Source organism: Clinocottus analis, unplaced genomic scaffold, assembly GCF_023055335.1.
Source record: "Clinocottus analis isolate CAN_PGR_092001 unplaced genomic scaffold, fCliAna1.0.p SCAF_68, whole genome shotgun sequence".
Classification (NCBI taxonomy): domain Eukaryota; kingdom Metazoa; phylum Chordata; class Actinopteri; order Perciformes; family Cottidae; genus Clinocottus; species Clinocottus analis.
Window position 1 is genome coordinate 22,501 of NW_027176227.1, and position 20,484 is coordinate 42,984.

Consider the following 20,484-nt stretch of genomic DNA (forward strand, 5'->3'; position numbering starts at 1 on the left):
CTGCGAATGACTGAAGAGCTGAAAGAAGATGGCCGCAGCCTGGCCGGTGTTTGATACTCAGAGCGCGTCCATGACGCCTCCTGCCCTCCAGACCAGCAGCTGTCCGTCTTCCTCTGCGTGAGTTTCCATCTCTTCGCTCCAGCAGTCGCTGCTTCCTGCTGCTCTGAGCACAAGAGGACTCCGCGGGCTCGTGAACCGGCCAGATTGCCGTCAAGTGCGCTTTGCCAAGTGTGTCGGAGCGTGCCAAGCGCACTTTTGGTAATTCCATCGTCGGGCTCCCGTGTCGCACTCGGGCACAGGTAGGATGAGAAAGATTATTATTATTAGAGCATTACAGGAGCTCTGTCTCTGGACGCACGACAGGTTGGAGAACTGTTGATGAAAGAGGACCGAGGGAGTCACTCAAAGCAACACGTTGGATGAGGCGTCAGCGCGGCTCTGAGGTTCTTCTCATCACAGTCGGATGTGTTGGTTGCACACAATGCGAGCAGCGGGGATCTGCAGCGCGTTGCTGTGACTGAACAGTTGCAGCAACACTCAGCTGGAGAGCAGATGGAGCGCCTGCTGCGTCACCCGGCTGCAGAGGAGAGGCCTTCAGTATCACATGACAGAACAAACCTTATTCTGCCGCGCTCACGGCCAGAGACTGAACCCTGGCTGAGTCATGATAAAGCTTTCAGTTTGAACGTTTCCATGTGTTGGTGGACTCTCACAGGTTCTCATGTTGAGGCTTTGCACCAACCTCCGCTTCTGAAGAGTGAAGCCAAGTGTCTTAAACTGCAGTTATATCAACTGGCCACCAGAAAACGTCTATAGAAATGACTCTACTCCTCTCTTGATGTTTTCCCTCAGTCAACATTGTAAACATGAGTTTATGTCTCTCATAAAGTAGAGTATGCTTTAGGGCGGGGCTACGTTGTGATTGACAGGTGGCCACCCGACCTTTTATATACAGTCCATGCTCTACACACCCACTGAGGTGTTCTTCAGTTAATCTGGTGGATTAGACCTGTGCTCTGGTTGAAGGTAGTTGTCCTAAAGCTCATCAGAATACAACAGTATTGAGTTCACCTGTGTGGACGTACAGGTGTGTACATGACGTGTGTGCAGGGCTTTCAGGTCGCGCCACCACCAAACACAAGGAAGATGAACAGAACTGAGTTTGTGCAACTTAAATAACTTAAAAATATATTTGAACGACTCCACACAAACATGACATTGCAGTAGAAAACAGTTTCCATGGACCTTTTTTTAAGGAATACATTATCGCATGTCAAGCAGCGAGCGCACAGGTGCAACTAATGACGTTAATGAAGTCTGCGTTTGTGTAACCAGCTGATGCTCCCCTGCATTGTGAGCACGAGCTCACTGGAAAAGGCTTATAGGGAGACTTAATTGAACTCATTAATCGTCATCAATGTTATTAGTTACCCCCGTCTATCTCCAGCAATTAAAAACCTCTCTGTTTCCAATGAGAGACATTTTACATTTCTGGAGGGAGAAAGTCATTATTCAGTGCTCTGAGCTTGCAAAAAAGACTTTCTAGTGACCCTCCACCGACTGTGTTTTTATCTGTCTACCTGTCTGTCTGTCTGTCTGTCTGTCTGTCTGTCTGTCTGTCTGTCTGTCTGACTGACTGTCTGTCTGTCTGTCTGTCTGTCTGTCTGTCTGACTATCTATCTGTCTGTCTGTCTGTCTGTCTGTCTGTCTGTCTGTCTGACTGTCTGTCTGTCTGTCTGTCTGTCTGTCTGTCTGTCTGTCTGTCTGTCTGACTGTCTGTCTGTCTGTCTGTCTGTCTGACTATCTATCTATCTATCTATCTGTCTACCTGTCTGTCTGTCTGTCTGTCTGTCTGTCTGTCTGTCTGACTATCTATCTGTCTGTCTGACTATCTATCTATCTGTCTGTCTGTCTGTCTGTCTGTCTGTCTGTCTGTCTGTCTGTCTGTCTGACTATCTGTCTGTCTTTGAGATCGCTCACTTAAAACTCAAATACATAACTGTGGAAGCCCATACCGCCACAATAAAACTGACTTTTTGTCAGAAATGGGCTTCCCTCCACATCACTAGCTACATATAAAATCACTTTGTGGCTCAGACGTTAAGTCAAATCCATCTTGACTGCGATGAGCTCGGCTCATCACGTTCGCGTCATCATGAATTTTTCAATCTTGTGATTTTCCCTCCAAGCGTCGCATCGGCATCGCCGTACTCGACACTGCCGCTTGTCACCGTGGGCGTGACGCCCATCTGGCCTCTAAATGTTGTGCAACTCGAATGCGGCGCCGCTCCAGAGTATCTCACGCCCAGCGTGGCGAGCGGATGCAGCGTGACATCACTTCAGACATCAGGACATAACGCTGACGTGATGGGATGTGGAGTTCCTCCACCGCCCTCAAGTCTTTTCCCCGATACAGTCAAAGGAATTGAAGGCAACTTACCCGCTGGGTGACTCGTCAACTGGAACATCTGTCAAAACGAAGGAAGAAGAGCATGAGACAAACTATTGCACAGCAAGGAAGAGCAGGTTTAAAAATGACAACTGCAAGGAATTTAAGAACGACAGCTTGAAGGATGTGACTTTGTGCTGTAATTACTTCTTCCCTCTTACTTCCTGTACGCAGTCGAGCTTCTCAAAACATAAAAAAACTAAAACATTACTGTCAGCAGCTAAATCACACCTGCTTACACAGAGGTGCTGCAGATGGGATAATGCTGGTTGTACTTTCAAAGAAATCACCACGAAACCAAAGTATTTTCTCAGACCGCACCACGTGAGCATCATCTGGTGAGGGCTGGGTCTCAGCTGCTCATCGGTTACATGACAGTGACCGACCTGCACACATCATGAACACCCAGAATTACCCAACGCAGTCCACTTAATGGCTTACAACACTTATAGACTTGGTAAGAAAAGCCTTTTAATTAAGCATTAATCGCTTCACTTTGTCACAGAAGACCTCGATCTCTTTACCGGGTGTGTGATTATACCCGGCCGCTTGGCAGCAATAGCCAGGTCGTAAATATATCCAACTTATATCTCCGTAACTTCATCCAGTTAAAGGGAACGTTAACTCTGCTCCGTCCGCCTGAGGCACAACTTCAATCGGTGATGGAGATATTAAAGCTACCGGCTACGGTTAGCATGAGGCTCAGATGCGTTGGCTGAAGAACATGAAACCTCCAGGCAGCTTGTCAAAGACAGATTATTGTAAAGTGAAGGAGGGAGTGGCTCAGGGATTTTCCCAGCAGGCAGCAGTTTGATGACAGCGGACATCTTGGGAGGACAGAGCGGCTCTTGTTACAGGACAGCAAGTTAAACCAAAGCTCTGGCTCTTAAAAACAAGTTCACTGAAGCCGGATGGTGTCAAACTGTCAAAGTCCAGAACTAAACATTTCATAATGTACTTCACTTAAATTAAATTCCCTTGTATTTCCCAACGTGCCCGAGAGGACAAAGACAATGTTCCACATATGTGGACAATAGATAAATTATATTATATTCACACTTCACATCTGTTTCCCCTTATACTTCTATTCCACTACATTTCAAAGAAATGTATTGTCCTTTTTTGTATTTCTTCACATTTACATTTATTTAACAGCTATAGTTATGTGTTACCTATTATATGACAATTTGAATGCAACACTCTACAAATCACCTTTGTGAAATATTATTTATTGCTATTATGAGTCATTGGAGAGCGAGAACAGCAGTAAAAACAAATAAAGTAACTATAACCTCACGTTTAGCGTGCTAGCTTACCCAAACCTACAACATTAAAATAACCCTACAACTCCAGATCAATGTATCAGTAATTATGATCCAATATTAGACAAAATATTCTATGTACAATAATACCATGTTCGTACTCAAGCAGTAATGTCATGACGTTAGCGAGCTAACGTCAACTGAGTGTTGCGTGGATATTAATAAATCATAGCTCATAGCTTTACAGTTAGTAATGTTTTTGTTTTGTGGGAAGCTTGTTTGCTGTCATGAGTTAGATGGAAATGTTGATTCAGATGGATTATTACTTTAGTTTAGTTCGGGGTAGCGTGTGGGGCTAAGCTAGCCGCTAATAGCTTAAATAATGTTACCGCCAAAGTGCATGCTGACTGCTAGCTGTCTCTACTAAACCTGTTAGCGTTAGCTAAATACTGAAAATATATGAAAGAACCTGGAGGGGACTTTACCTTTTTTACTTTATAACAAAACGTTGAGTTATTAGTATTGACTTTCTTACACCGTAGTTTATGACTTAATATCGTCTGGACGGCTGACCCAGAGCGGTTACAGTTTAAAGATGAACAACCCACATTCTGCTCCAGTTTAAAACATGAATAACGTCTAGAGAAAAGTGTTACCAGCTATGCGGACGGCAGCTCCGTCCTGGCTGCGCTCGCCCTCCTGTCCAGCAGGAGGCGACGTGGGGAGAAGTTCTGCTTCTGTTCGACAGCCGGACGCCTCCTCGTCCTGCTTCTTCGACACCTGGACAGAGCTAGCGGGGTGCGAGGGGATCCCTCTGCTGTCCTGCTGGAGCTTCTCCTCGTCCGCACTGTCCTCGAACGAGAACCCTTCCCCTCGCTCCTCCTCCTCCTCCTCTTCATCCTCCTTTGGCGGTTGCTGTCGACCCATCCCGGTAGACATGTCCCTGAAAAAGAGACGAAGGTCACGGGGTCAAGAGGTGTTGATACTCATTGTGTTAATACACATTGTGTTAATACACATTGTGTTAATACTTATTGTGTTAATACTCATTGTGTTAATACACATTGTGTTGATACTCATTGTGTTGATACACATAGTGTTAATACACATTGTGTTAATACATATTGTGTTAATACTTATTGTGTTAATACACAGTGTGTTGATACACATTGTGTTGATACTCATTGTGTTGATACTCATTGTGTTAATACACATTGTGTTAATACATATTGTGTTAATACTTATTGTGTTAATACTTATTGTGTTAATACACATTGTGTTGATACTCATTGTGTTAATACACATTGTGTTAATACTTATTGTGTTAATACTCATTGTGTTGATACTCATTGTGTTGATACACATTGTGTTGATACTCATTGTGTTGATACTCATTGTGTTGATACTCATTGTGTTGATACACATTGTGTTGATACACATTGTGTTGATACTCATTGTGTTGATACTCATTGTGTTGATACTCATTGTGTTAATACACATTGTGTTGATACTCATTGTGTTGATACTCATTGTGTTAATACACATTGTGTTAATACACATTGTGTTGATACACATTGTGTTAATACACATTGTGTTGATACACACTGTGTTAATACACATTGTGTTAATACACATTGTGTTGATACACATTGTGTTGATACACATTGTGTTGATACTCATTGTGTTAATACACATTGTGTTGATACTCATTGTGTTGATACACATTGTGTTAATACACATTGTGTTAATACACATTGTGTTGATACTCATTGTGTTAATACACATTGTGTTGATACTCATTGTGTTGATACACATTGTGTTAATACTCATTGTGTTAATACACATTGTGTTGATACACATTGTGTTGATACACATTGTGTTGATACTCATTGTGTTAATACCCATTGTGTTGATACTCATTGTGTTGATACACATTGTGTTGATACACATTGTGTTGATACACATTGTGTTGATACACATTGTGTTGATACACATTGTGTTAATACACATTGTGTTGATACACATTGTGTTGATACACATTGTGTTAATACACATTGTGTTATATATGAACTCAGGAGCTAACGCTTGAGCCCAATGTGCTCCTGACCTTCTATAAAATGAAATCTGTATATATCGACATAATAAAGATAAATGGACTGAAGGATGTTCTCTGCTCTTTATGAACTTAAGCTGCTTAGTTTCTTTCTGTTTGGTTGTTTTCTGATCGCTTGGACACTAAAAGACAAAAGCATCAAAACTTGACTTCTGTAAAAAGAGAAAACGACAACAACAACAAGCCAGAGACAAAGGCACCAAAGAGCAAACACAGTTTCTGCTTTGCACTTTGTTTGTGTCTCACATTAAAGTTTAACGCACACATTCAAGAATGAAATCTCTTGCAATCATTTAGAGAAAATCTGTTGAAACTGCTAAACAGAGCCGGTAAGCTCTGTATTGTATTGATTACTAAACTGTTACTCTACTTTTCTGTTAAACCCTAAGCTGTGTTTTTGTTTCCATCACTTAAACGTAAGTAGATTTACTGGAACAATCCTTCACAAAAGCCTTGATGAGAACATTTAAAAAGATGCTGCAGTGTGCTGCTTTGATGAAGTCATTCAGGAAGGTCGTTTTGAAAAAGGATTGTTCGGATTTGATTGCTTTGAAACAAAGACATGTTCATCGCCAAGTGCTGCGTCTTATTGGCTTGTGTGTAAAGTTTTGAATGAGTGTCAGCAATTAAAAAACAAAAACAGCAGCATGTAAGTTTGTTTTTCAATGAGCGTCAATACCACTGAACTGAGATCTCTTCACCCTGCAGTGTGCTAACAATGAGCTAAAATCACAACTCAAACTGTTTGACTAATTAAAACTGAAGTAATGTGCACTCATACCTCCTCTCAGATTCTGATGAACACACAGAAACAGAATCCTCTCACATGGCATTTGGACAGACTGTTAGTTAAATTAAAGGTCCGAAGAGGCTTCGCAGCAGATTAATTAAGATATTCACACAAGGCTGATGAAAACATGTGGCCCAACATTACAGACCTCAATTATCTAGGAGGCTCATTTAATCTGGTCTTATCAAAGAAAACAGGTGAGACAGCAGACAAGACATTTAGGGAGTAGATGAAAAGTTAATGAAAAGTCCACACAGTCCAGCGTTAGCAAACACGGAGCAAGAACCCGAGACGTGACAACAACATGCCGTGCAGTGATTTCGTCAGCTGTAATCACGGAAATTAGATTTGTCGTCGACGTATTTTTTAAAATGAAAAGGACATTTTCCAAGACACACATGCCCTGAAGGCATCAAATAGCTGCACATAGTAATTGTTTCATGATTACATGAAGCGGGGCGTTTGCCTGTACGCTAGCAAAACGCTCAATGGACCAGCATCTGCTTCCAATGCTGGACCGGTCTCTGGCCGATGCCTGTTGGGCTCCTTTGGGGGGATGACGGCTCGGAGCGGAGGCGGCTGCATCGTCACTGTCAGCATTTGTTGTTTCTCCTGGACACAGAGCCGTGATGGCAGTTCCAGCTCTCGTTACATCGCGTACCGCTCGGCATGGTTGTTAGCTCCGTTGTTCAGGAATAGCGACGGCTTTGGATTTGTTTTCCATCCTTAAAGGCTGAGATAGAAATCTTTAGAATCCGCCTCTCTGCGTGTTAAATAGTATGATTTGCCTCCTCGTCGCCTCCAACAGGTTTTTCTCCGGTGGCGACACTTTGGTGGAATCCACAATGACTCTTCTGTGGGGGAAACTTCACTCAGCCTGAGAGAGCATTGTTCGTACATTCGTCACTGCAATGCTGATTAGCTCACAGGTCATCGGGGTCGTGGGCCGAGCCGTCGACGGTACGGCTCATGAAACTTTGGTGGAGAGAAGAAAGCAGCGTCCTCCTTTAATGGCATTATAGAAACCATCAGGGGGAGATTCGTATCCAACGTTATCGCCACAGATGAAAGACCTTCTTCGTGTCAGACGCTCAAACACGGGGTCGCAGGAGATTTTAATAGGGTCGCCAAATTAATTTGCAGAATTTCCTCCATCGTCTTTTATTCAACATTTTTATCCACAGCAAACCTTGGATCCAATGAGGGAGCCTGAATGTTCTGATGATTGTAGATTACGTGAATCTAATATGAAAGCGTGTCTTACACTCTGTTTGTTGTACTGATGAGAGGAAATGAGAAGCACGAGCGCGTTAACGGCCCCTGAATGCGTTCATAAAGTACTAAACATGTGTATGTTTGTAATAACACATGCATAGAACGAACGAGTTGTGATTTATGAAAAGTATAAATCTCTTTGAAACGGTTTATATATTCAAGATAATATGAGGAATGGAAAAGGCAGTAAAAATGGTCAGGAACGTTTATTCACGCTGAAATGTGCTGCTCTGGTGATTTAGAGATGAGGCCTGTAGAGAATCGGGTCGCCATCATTTCATCATGTTCATCTTTTGTATAAAAGGCTTCCCAGAAAAAAAGTTGGGTCAACTTTCTAAAATAGATGTTTTCACATTATTACAATCAACAAGGCAGCGGGTGCCTTGATTACACGTCTGGGCTCAATCACATTAAGACAAAACTGGAAGCCAAAAGTAACCCTAACCCTGCCAGGATGAAAATGACAGCAACTCTCTTTGAGGGAGGCGTTTGGAGAAGCCATCAAACGCCGTCCAGCTTGGAGGAATAAAGAGTCTCGAGGGGGAGCTGCGTGAAAGCTATTCTTGAGGGGAAAATAAGATCACAGAAAAGAGATGAAACCAACTCCTACACACCCCGTCCTGACCTACATCCAGCTCTGAAACTCTCCCGCTGCGTCCCGAAGGTGCTAATGAGTGGAGGGCTGTTTAATGGGAAGAGAGGGAAAGTGAGGTCTGTGTACTTTCACCGGTGATCCGAGTGACAAGAGGTCACATCTTTACCGCCTCTATGATAGAAAAACCTCAAACATTCTATCAAGTCCCGGTTCAATTAAATTCACTTTATTTTGAATCTCCCAAAATCACAAATTTGGCTTTACACTCAGCACACATACGACCATCCTTGTCCCGGATCAGGAAAAGCTCTCCCCAAAATAATGGAAAAAACTCTTTCACAAGGAAAGAAGGGAAGAAACTTTAGAAGAGCAACAGAGGAGGATCCCTCTCCCCGATTGGACGTCAGCATCAGATGTCATGTGTACACAATGGAAGAAGAGACCCGCAGACCTTGTTCTAGACACTTATTTACAGAGTCCTGTGTTTGACCAACCGCATTGGTCAGCGTCAGTCGGGTATATCAATAGACAAGGGCACAGAGCAGCAGCTGGTGACGACTGAATAAACAGCATCGCAAAATCTAACAGAAAGTCAGTGAGAGCGCCGCTACTTGAGGCCCTTTTCCTGGACGGGGAATGGAACACAAACGCTCAGCAGACAATGAGAGACCAGCCGACCATTGACAACAGCAAACAGTGCCGGGCGGAGACGTGTCCGCTGCAGGCGCTTCTTGGTTCTCCAGCTTCCCCGAGGACATCCTATCAAGAGATATGTACGCGGTTGACTCGGCCACTTCAGGAACCGCAAGCCGCTGCTTGAGAACAGAGGGAATATGTCTTCCTTTGGCTGTCAGAAGGCAATCTGAGTGGGAGGCTGTTCACAGACATTTGTGGATTTCATGGCTTCGCTTAAACATATCGTTGCCTTCTGCAAAGATTTTTAGAACACAGAAGAAGCGAAGCCTATTGCATTATAGATTGTGAATGTCATGAATATTTTAAATTTCACTTAAAAATGAATTTCTGAAGACTGTGTGCCAAAGACCACGTGGACTATCATGTCACACTGTTAACACAACGGGATCAGAAGGTTGTCTGGGCATATTTGAGACACTTTCCCGCAGGTTTGTCGTCCTGTTGCCGGTGTTAAGACGTTCAGAGACACATTGTTCACTCGGGAGCCCTATCCGGCCTTCATATGCCCTCTGCTGTGGAGAACAGCAGCGATGTGCTGACGGTGTCACATTAGTCAAGGACACAGTGGGAGTAACCTCCATCTCCCATCTGGCATTTGTGCTCACAGCGTACGATGTACAAACACTGAGCGGATGAGACTGTGTTAAACTGACAATGTGTCAAGAAAAATGACTGTACATCCAGCGTACAAGGAAAACTAAAGAACATGACATGATGGTATTAATGTATTAATGCTGACACTTCTTACCAGATTTGTTTAAAAGAATCTACATTTCAGTGGTGAAAATGGCTGAAAACCCAATCTACTGTTCGAAATCAACCCTAATGTTGCGATGCGATTCTGAGTTAAAGTCGACCGTTTGTGACTAATTTACAACATGAAACAAATGAATGTTAACGGCCTCTAATCACTAATCAGACCTCGCTCCTCGGCTCTGCAGCACAACACAAGTCTGTTCTCTCTTATCCGTGTCCTGGAAATTCAATGCCTGACAACGGCTGGTAAATAAGCGCTAGTGACTGATTACCCGGCGATAGCAATGTCCCTTTCTACGCTGTGACGAGTGTGTAGATGACATTTAGCAGATGGCTAGTTAGCGAGCTAACATATTCCATTTTGTTTTCAAGCTAACGCTACACTGGACAATAAGCAGACGGACGCTACAGAGACAATCAAGCTAATGCTACACTGGACAATAAGCAGTCGGACGCTACAGAGACAATCAAGCTAACGCTACACTGGACAATAAGCAGACAGACGCTACAGAGACAATCAAGCTAACGCTACACTGGACAATAAGCAGACAGACGCTACAGAGACAATCAAGCTAACGCTACACTGGACAATAAGCAGACAGACGCTACAGAGACAATCAAGCTAATGCTACACTGGACAATAAGCAGACAGACGCTACAGAGACAATCAAGCTAACGCTACACTGGACAATAAGCAGACAGACGCTACAGAGACAATCAAGCTAATGCTACACTGGACAATAAGCAGACAGACGCTACAGAGACAATCAAGCTAACGCTACACTGGACAATAAGCAGTCGGACGCTACAGAGACAATCAAGCTAACGCTACACTGGACAATAAGCAGACAGACGCTACAGAGACAATCAAGCTAACGCTACACTGGACAATAAGCAGTCGGACGCTACAGAGACAATCAAGCTAACGCTACACTGGACAATAAGCAGACGGAGACAATCAATAATAATTATAATAATAAGCTAACGTTAGGGCGCTAACTCGTCTCCCAGTGGCAGGAAGTGAGGCGGAGGGAATGCTGGGTGTAATTCTTCTCTCGATTGTGCCTCATGCCGTATATGTTACTTTACAATCGACTGGAGCCAGCATATATATATATATATATATATATATATATATATATATACATACATACATATTTGTCAACGCTGCATCGGGTCTTTTGTCTGAAGGAAGTCGGCATGGTTTTTTCTCTCAGGCCCTGTCAGCCCGAGTTTTTGGAATTATTAATAATATGGAGTGGGTGGTTTAGACCTGCACCACACTTTTTTACTCTTGCTTTGTGTTTCAGGATTTATTAGTTATCTTTCAAGTCTTGACTGAGTTGTTGATCAATGCCAACGACTCAACATTCATCTTCCGTTTTAATATTTTCTGGATTTTCAATACCAATCTCACTCAGTCTCCCCCACTTTAATTTCAACTACGACATTGTGCAAAAACCGTTATAATATACAGTATTTTACTTTTTATTAGGGTCCCTCATCTTGTTGCATTATTGCTATGATTAGCTAATCCATCACTGGCTGAAGGCTGTGACAGGAACTTATGTAGAGGAGGATAAGTTTAATAGCTGCTGCCGTCTCCTGACAGCCTAAAGAAATTAATGAAAGTCAGGAGTTCCTCAAAGGTCTGCAGACACTTTTTTATTGGTGTCTTGTTAGTCGCCTCACTTTCCCAATGTTAGAAAAGTGAAACCACCAAACTACTCTCTTTTATCTCAGATGGATCTTTTATCTCAGTGGTACTCCAGCAGTTCAACTTTCATCAGCTTTGGGGACTCACTAGAGACTAACGGAAAAAAGGGAAGAGTCAAGATTAATGCAACAGAGGCCGACGTTTAGTGAGGGTCAACTTCCAAAAGCAATGGATCCTCCAAATTCAGAGGTTGAAGTCAGTTGTTGTAGTTAGTTATTGTAGTGAACTGCTAATGTAAAACCCTGATTGGTGCAATGAGCTTAAAAAATCTGACTTCTTCTCGGAGTCATAACTCTAATCCAACAGAAATAATACATTTCTATATCTAACGTGACTTACACTTAACAAGTTCATTCCCTCTTCATCTTTTAGAAATTACAGAAACAATTCATTACAACCACAGAACCTGAAAATCATAAAGTTTTTTTTCTGTTGTAGAAGCATATTCGAGGATGATGCCAGTTTGCACAAAGGTGAGCGAATACAAGCTGAAACCCAGTCGTAACCCTCCAGCATGACGTGGATGAGGGGCAGATTGAGGCAGCTGCCCTGATGCAACGCCAGCCTGCCTGGTGCATGCCAACCTTTCAGACTCCATGCTTTACAGTGTCCCAACCCCGCGCCCAGATGTCATCACGGCTATTTCCAGAGAATCTCTGACTTGATGCAGCTTCTCCAGGAACAGAAGAACTAAAATAAAACTGTTTCACAGGCTTCGTTATCCCCAAGACAACCGTAGTCACCTTTATGTGTGTCTGTGGAATTGCCCTTTCAGATATTGAAGTGCACAGAGGACGCGTTTCTCCTGCATGAAAAAGCTGAGTGACAAATCAATTCATTAACAATTGTTTGCTAGAAGTCTCTTCTGAAGTATTGATCTCAATTTGTGTGTTGATCCTTTATGGTAGATGTGTTGCTTGTGCACATTAGAAATAGTTAAAACTAATACAAAACTGTTCAAATTTAAATATATATTTTTAATAATGAAAATTTAAGACATATATTTCACATTCAAAACCAAAAGTTCCAGTGTGAAGTTGTCTTTTAGTGCTCAGAAGACATTTCAGCCGATGTTGCACCAGACAGTATCACACAGTACAACAATGGAGACTCAGAACTACAATCGTTATTTGAACTACACTTACACACATCCACAATGTCGGATGAAAAGCGTCTGACAGTTCAGTGTTTGGCGGGGGCAGTGACTAAACTCCTGTGTTCCCATAGCCAGTTGTTGCCTTCGGCATCAGTCGTTGTGTTTGTCTGATGTACAGCCTCAGGGAGTGAGGCCGGTTTCTCTCTCATCGGAGCAAAAGAGGGATGGCTGCTCCTTCGATGTGCCATCACATCCGATATCACCAATGGAAGTATACTCCTTCACTCATTACTCAGGAAGTGTCATTTAATGCTTTTAATATTGGCAGACTACCTACAGTTCAGTGTAAGCTCACGCTCAAGATATTGGGTGATGATTGTTCTTCAAACCAGTGCAGTTGAGCTGCTTAGCTTTACCAAACAAAATGAATGTGCTGCTATTCCCAGATATCTCACGATATCAAATAGTTTGTAATGTACTTACTCATGAACCAGGAAGTATTAAGGCCTTAAAAACCCTCACAGGACCGCGAATGAGTTGAAGTTGATGGCATCAAACAAAAACAGTTCTTCATCCAGAGGACAGACGAGAAGTAACTCCCGTACTGAAGTAAAATCACTTCCATTTGCATTTGAAACCAAACCATGATCCTTTTCTCATCAACTAGTTTTGCTCCCTTAACCCGAACTAAGTTGTTTCCTGTGTGGATGGAAGTTTATTTTGAAAGACCGCATCATGCATGAAACGAGCGGACATTCCCACGTGTTGCCGGACTCCCATAAGAAGCGCACAAAAAATGTCCAACTCTTTTATCACGAACCGTTGTATGAGGACACGGTGAGCGACTAAATGTTTCAGCTTAGTTAATTATTGAACAGCTCCAGAGGGACGTAAACAGTGTGTAACACAGGACACCTACACGTGACAGCCGTCATCAAGTGGCTGATTGTGCACCACGGCCTTGCATGTGTGTGTTTCACTGAGTGCAAGTTTTCATGGGCGAATGTGTGGCAAAAGGGATTCCCATTGATAGGGAAGCCTTTGTGGGCAGGCCATGCATGCATGGATTGTCGAGTGCTGGACTGTGAGGAAGGAGAAACAAAATCTGTACAGTGAGTCCATGGAGCTTCTTTGTAACCAAAAACAAGGCACTTGGACATCCGGTGAGGCAGAAACAGTGGGCTAGCTTAAAATGCAAATGACTTGGTCAGAGGTCCCTTCGCTTGCCCCTCACCCCTCTCCCCCTGTCACCCCTCTCCTCTCTGCTCACAGCATAGAGGCAGCATGAAATCCATCCTGGGAGGGGCTATTGTACTCCGGGAAGCAACCGTCAAGCTGGAATGGTTACAGCCCGGCGCGAGCCAGGGAATCTCTTTCTATAGCCTGAGGCTGTGGGAGAGCTGAGCAGTGCTGCTGAAAAGCAGCCGGCCAGAGGTGTGTGGGTATTGGGATGAGCCGGCAACCTCTCTCTCTCTCTCTCTCTCTCTCTCTCTCTCTCTCTCTCTCTCTCTCTCTCTCTCTCTCTCTCATCCTCCCGGTGTCTGTCTCAGGCACTGCTGCTATCATAACAAGGCCTCGCGCTCTGGAGCCACGCCGGCTCTCCGAGGCAGGCTCAGGTTTAATCGTCCATGATGGTGTGTGCTCTGCCCAAAAAAAAAAAAAGGGCCACACCAGTATCAGTCATTCCCATCCTCTCCTCCTCATCCTCCTCCTCCTCCTCCTCCTCCTCCTCCTCCTCTCAGCTGCTCCACGAGCTGTCGGACTGAGACAGAGAGGCACAGACCAGCACACCACCCCCCCAACTGCACTCCATCAGTGGACAAAGCTGCTGTCTCTGCAACATGCTAGCAGAGCGGAGTGAGGAGGGAGAAAGAGGAGGGACAAAACGAAGGGAGTAAAGAGGGGGAAAGTGTTTGAGAGGAGACAGCAAATATACTCGCCTCTCACCTCCTCGGCTGCAGCAGAATGTCCTCCGGGAAGCTTCAGGCACTCCCTGGTGACCCTTTAATCCTGGTCGCCTCTCATAAACCGCAGGTTTTACCACCACACTGCCGGGTCCGGTCCAGTCATCTTCATGGTCTCCTTCGAAGGGCTGCGAGTGGCTGAAAACAGACTGGAATTCTCCTGTTTACTTTCCCACAACTTCTCCTCTGCACCGTGTGCACTAGCAGCTCGAGATGAGGTAACTCACTCCCTCCCTCCCTCTCTGCTTGTGTTCCTCCCTCTGTCCTCTCTTTTTTAGATGGGTCCTTTCCCCCCACTCAGCCCCTCCAGTCTCATTCTGTCCTTTCTTTGGTTTTCTCCCTCCTCCCACTCTCCAGACCCCTGCTGCTGCCCAGACAAGCAGCACAAAGCAGGGCGAGGGCTCACAAACACAGCCGGCCAATGGGAGAGCGGCAAAGTCAAGCATGCGGCCAATGAAAAGCCTCGGGGGCGTGCACGTACCAATCAGGAGAGTCGATGAGAACAAGAGGGCCGGACAAAAGGAATTAGGGGCCGGGCCGTTTGCAGCACTTCCGCGTGGGCCTGAAGTTGACTGTTCTCACTGTGCTGGGATCAGCTGCAGGAATTCCTCATTCACGGCAGAGATTATAAAAAAGATGGTGGTAAGCAAAATAATGTGGAGCAATGCATGTGATACAGTTGAGTGAACATAAAGACAAAATGTGTCTGTGATCAGTGCAAAATAATCATTTGCATAAGACAAATATTTGGAATCAAATATGTACCGTAACTGTATGTTTGTTTTTGGCATGTGTTTATTTCTTATCTAATTTTTACTCAAACAGGAAGTCTTGTGAGGTAAATTTTAACACAAAAACAACATGTTGTTGATGACTGAAAAATATTGCATTGACTTACATTCATTTCCTGGTCCTATCAAAATAACCACTATCACCTCATTATTAATCATAATATTCACCTTAGAGTTTAATAATTTACTTTAATGATATAATGATGTGCATTTTGTCACACGCAGTTGTGTTTTCAGGACTTTGGGAGAAATTACATTGAACAACCTAAACCTTAACATACGTGAAGCCTTCACCCTAAACGGTGATGATTTGTTTTGTGGGGACATGCTCGTGGTCCCCGTCAGGACCGAGTCCCCACAACGCAGCTGTGTGAACAGATCTAGGTCCCCACAAGTCATGAAAACACAAAACCCTCACACATCGCACCACATGATGATAAAAGAGAAGTGAGTGCCCAGTAAAGTAAACTATTGTATTATAGAGCACATCATGTATCCTGAAAATTAGGAGAACTCTAAGAACGTGGCATATAACTCAGAGTATAATGAAGGAAACCTAAGAATGTGGAGTGAATAAATGTGAAACAGAACAAACTACATGCCATCCTGTGTGTGTTAACTATGTGACCTGGTTGTGTTAATGTGTGGCTTCATCTGCCTGTAAACCTAATGTAAAACATGAAACAAACACTCTGGTATCCAACTGGTTTTACTGATGCAAAACTAGTAATTACTGCAGAGAAAGAATCCCCCAAACCCTAAAAGATGCTGCGGTTTGGAAAACCAGAAACATCTTTTGAACAACCCTTTTAGTTAGTTTGAGTTTGGTTTATTACTTTGAGTCAGACATTGGCCAAAAGTACTTTTCATCGTTCGAGTGCTGCCTGTTGGGTCAGTTATTTAGTGCAGCAGCTTCCCCAGATCATCAATTTGTTTTTACTTTAGGGGGGAATTATGCCTCGGAGCCGAAACACAACAACACAAGACTTGAGAATAAAAACGTAATAAATTTATGAAACAAAAACACCGAGCTTGCGTTAAACAGAGTCCATCGGGTGGGGGTGGGGAGGGGGGCAGCGGACCATGATGACACTGTGATGCTGTTCCTCTCATCACATTCACACTGTGAACGGGTCCTGATGACACCGTGATGCTGTTCCTCTCATCACATTCACACTGTGAACGGGTCCTGATGACACCGTGATGCTGTTCCTCTCATCACATTCACACTGTGAACGGGTCCTGATGACACCTTGATGCTGTTCCTCTCATCACATTCACACTGTGAACGGGTCCTGATGACACCGTGATGCTGTTCCTCTCATCACATTCACACTGTGAACGGGTCCTGATGACACCGTGACGCTGTTCCTCTCATCACATTCACACTGTGAACGGGTCCTGATGACACCGTGACGCTGTTCCTCCCATCACATTCACACTGTGAACGGGTCCTGATGACACCGTGACGCTGTTCCTCCCATCACATTCACACTGTGAACGGGTCCTGATGACACCGTGACGCTGTTCCTCTCATCACATTCACACTGTGAACGGGTCCTGATGACACCGTGACGCTGTTCCTCTCATCACATTCACACTGTGAACGGGTCCTGATGACACCGTGACGCTGTTCCTCTCATCACATTCACACTGTGAACGGGTCCTGATGACACCGTGACGCTGTTCCTCTCATCACATTCACACTGTGAACGGGTCCTGATGACACCGTGACGCTGTTCCTCTCATCACATTCACACTGTGAACGGGTCCTGATGACACCGTGACGCTGTTCCTCTCATCACATTCACACTGTGAACGGGTCCTGATGACACCGTGACGCTGTTCCTCTCATCACATTCACACTGTGAACGGGTCCTGATGACACCGTGACGCTGTTCCTCTCATCACATTCACACTGTGAACGGGTCCTGATGACACCGTGACGCTGTTCCTCTCATCACATTCACACTGTGAACGGGTCCTGATGACACCGTGACGCTGTTCCTCTCATCACATTCACACTGTGAACGGGTCCTGATGACACCGTGACGCTGTTCCTCTCATCACATTCACACTGTGAACGGGTCCTGATGACACCGTGATGCTGTTCCTCTCATCACATTCACACTCTGCTGACTCGACAAAGTGACGAGGTGAATCCTCTTCGTCCTCACAATCACACAGTGCCACTGTTGTCCAGAAGATTTATTAAAACACATTGAACAAATACACAGAATACAAATAAAAAGAGATGACAATTCACTTTTTTTTTGTTTTTTTTTGTTTCATTCAAATGCTTTACAGCACAAATATCAGAACCATAACACTGCTTTTTGAGCTCATTGTCTGTAAATGCTAGATACACTACCGCCTCCCCGAAGTGAAGCGTCCAACGCTTCACATGCTGCGCATTCGCTGCAACAAAGGTGCCTTTTCTCAGGGTCTTTTGGTAGCTTTTGAAGCCATGTTAATAAGCATGTACATACATTGTTAACATATTTATAATATTAGACTGAAGTCTTTTTTTCTAACAGACATTACATTCATACCGACTTCAGTTTGATTGCATTTCATTGGAGTATTTGTGTTTTGGACGCTCCAGAGGGAAAAGGGGCGGAGTCATGATTGTGACCAATGAGCACGCTGCAGTTCTACGGCGACGCCCTCCAGCTGACATTCTTCTTCTGTTTTTTTTCAGTTTGATACATAAATCTGTACGAGATGGACATATCTCTGGAAAAAAAGAAAATCTTTCAAGTATTTACATGTTTCTGAGGTTCTGTCTGTCGAGCAACCGTAACACATGTCGTGGTCAAGTCATCGATGGCGTGAACAGAAACACGGTGAACCAAACGGCACTGATAAACACGAACGGAGAAGAGCGCGAGGGGAAAGAAACTCATTGGATTGCACTTCAAGGTTCATTTCTATGGCGGCTTTTTAAAGAAAAAATCAGTCCGAAGATGTTTTTCAAGTGAAAGCGAGTGGGCTGAGAAACGCAGCGAGGGATGGGAGGATGAGAGGAGGGGTTCTGCAGGAAGAGAGCACCTCGGGACGACCACCTGAAGTTTGCAAAAAGGAGAGTAAGAAAATCCGCTCACCGCTCTGTACGACACGACCTCTTCAGTCAGAGTCGTCCAATCACAGCCGGCAACGTCAAATAAGTGCTGTGGACGGCGATGACAATACAGACAGGTAATGCCACCCGTCTTCAAAAAAAAAAAGATAAATATGGTCAATAACAAATTTGCACTTTGAGTCCAAACATTCAAACAATGCCTTCATTTAAAAATAAAATAAAAAAGGAAATATAGTAATCTTTAATTTATAAAATACCATTTTTACGTGGTGGTTCGCCGTGTTAGCATACGATAGTTGCATTGTGGATGGACAGGATACGCGGCTGTATGTAACATGCTAACACGCCTTCTCAGAGGGTGAAGCGCGAGGCGGCAACACACTCTCCAAAGAGCCGAGGCTTCACGAGGAGGCGTCTAAAGAGCTGATGCTGCTTCACGAGGAGGCGTCTGAAGAGCTGACGCTGCTTCACGAGGAGGCGTCTGAAGAGCTGACGCTGCTTCACGAGGAGGCGTCTGAAGAAGTGACGCTGCTTCACGAGTCGGCGTCTGAAGAGCTGACGCTGCTTCACGAGGAGGCGTCTAAAGAGCTGATGCTGCTTCACGAGGAGGCGTCTGAAGAAGTGACGCTGCTTCACGAGGAGGCGTCAGAAGAAGTGACGCTGCTTCACGAGGAGGCGTCAGAAGAAGTGACGCTGCTTCACGAGGAGGTGTCTAAAGAAGTGACGCTGCTTCAGGAGGAGGCGTCAGAAGAAGTGACGCTGCTTCACGAGGAGGCGTCAGAAGAAGTGACGCTGCTTCACGAGGAGGCGTCTAAAGAAGTGACGCTGCTTCACGAGGAGGCGTCTAAAGAGCTGATGCTGCTTCACGAGGAGGCGTCAGAAGAAGTGACGCTGCTTCACGAGGAGGCGTCAGAAGAAGTGACGCTGCTTCACGAGGAGGCGTCAGAAGAAGTGACGCTGCTTCACGAGGAGGCGTCTAAAGAGCTGACGCTGCTTCACGAGGAGGCGTCTGAAGAGGCGACGATGCTTCACGAGGAGGCGTCTGAAGAAGTGACGCTGCTTCACGAGGAGGCGTCTGAAGAAGTGACGCTGCTTCACGAGGAGGCGTCAGAAGAGGCGACGCTGCTTCACGAGGAGGCGTCTAAAGAAGTGACGCTGCTTCACGAGGAGGCGTCAGAAGAGGCGACGCTGCTTCACGAGGAGGCGTCTAAAGAAGTGACGCTGCTTCACGAGGAGGCGTCTAAAGAAGTGACGCTGCTTCACAAAGAGGCGTCTAAAGAAGTGACGCTGCTTCACGAGGAGGCGTCTGAAGAGGCGACGCTGCTTCACGAGGAGGCGTCTGAAGAGGCGACGCTGCTTCACGAGGAGGCGTCTCAAGAGGCGACGCTGCTTCACGAGGAGGCGTCTAAAGAAGTGACACTGCTTCACGAGGAGGCGTCTAAAGAAGTGACGCTGCTTCACGAGGAGGCGTCTAAAGAAGTGACACTGCTTCACGAGGAGGCGTCTAAAGAAGTGACGCTGCGTCACGAGGAGGCGTCTCAAGAGGCGACGCTGCTTCACGAGGAGGCGTCAGAAGAAGTGACGCTGCTTCACGAGGAGGCGTCTAAAGAAGTGACGCTGCTTCACGAGGAGGCGTCTAAAGAAGTGACGCTGCTTCACGAGGAGGCGTCTAAAGAGCTGACGCTGCTTCACGAGGAGGCGTCTAAAGAAGTGACGCTGCTTCACGAGGAGGCGTCTGAAGAAGTGACGCTGCTTCACGAGGAGGCGTCTGAAGAAGTGACGCTGCTTCACGAGGAGGCGTCAGAAGAAGTGACGCTGCTTCACGAGGAGGCGTCAGAAGAAGTGACGCTGCTTCACGAGGAGGCATCTAAAGAAGTGACGCTGCTTCACGAGGAGGC

At 45.0% G+C, this 20,484-nt stretch overlaps 1 protein-coding gene across 1 annotated transcript in view; it reads right to left on the reverse strand.

The window, feature by feature from the left end:
- The window catches only part of LOC137804898 (rho guanine nucleotide exchange factor 10-like protein), a gene marked incomplete at its 3' end in the record, with an annotated part of 36,891 nt that extends 21,843 nt beyond the window's left edge, over window positions 1-15,048 (reverse strand). Inside the window, exons 1-3 of the mRNA XM_068604361.1 lie at window positions 14,690-15,048; window positions 4,368-4,654; window positions 2,441-2,468 (exon numbers count right to left, since the gene is read on the reverse strand). Of these exons, the coding sequence (XP_068460462.1) occupies window positions 2,441-2,468; window positions 4,368-4,650 (311 nt within the window). The remainder of the gene's footprint in view (window positions 1-2,440; window positions 2,469-4,367; window positions 4,655-14,689) is intronic.
- Window positions 15,049-20,484: the final 5,436 nt, after the last annotated feature.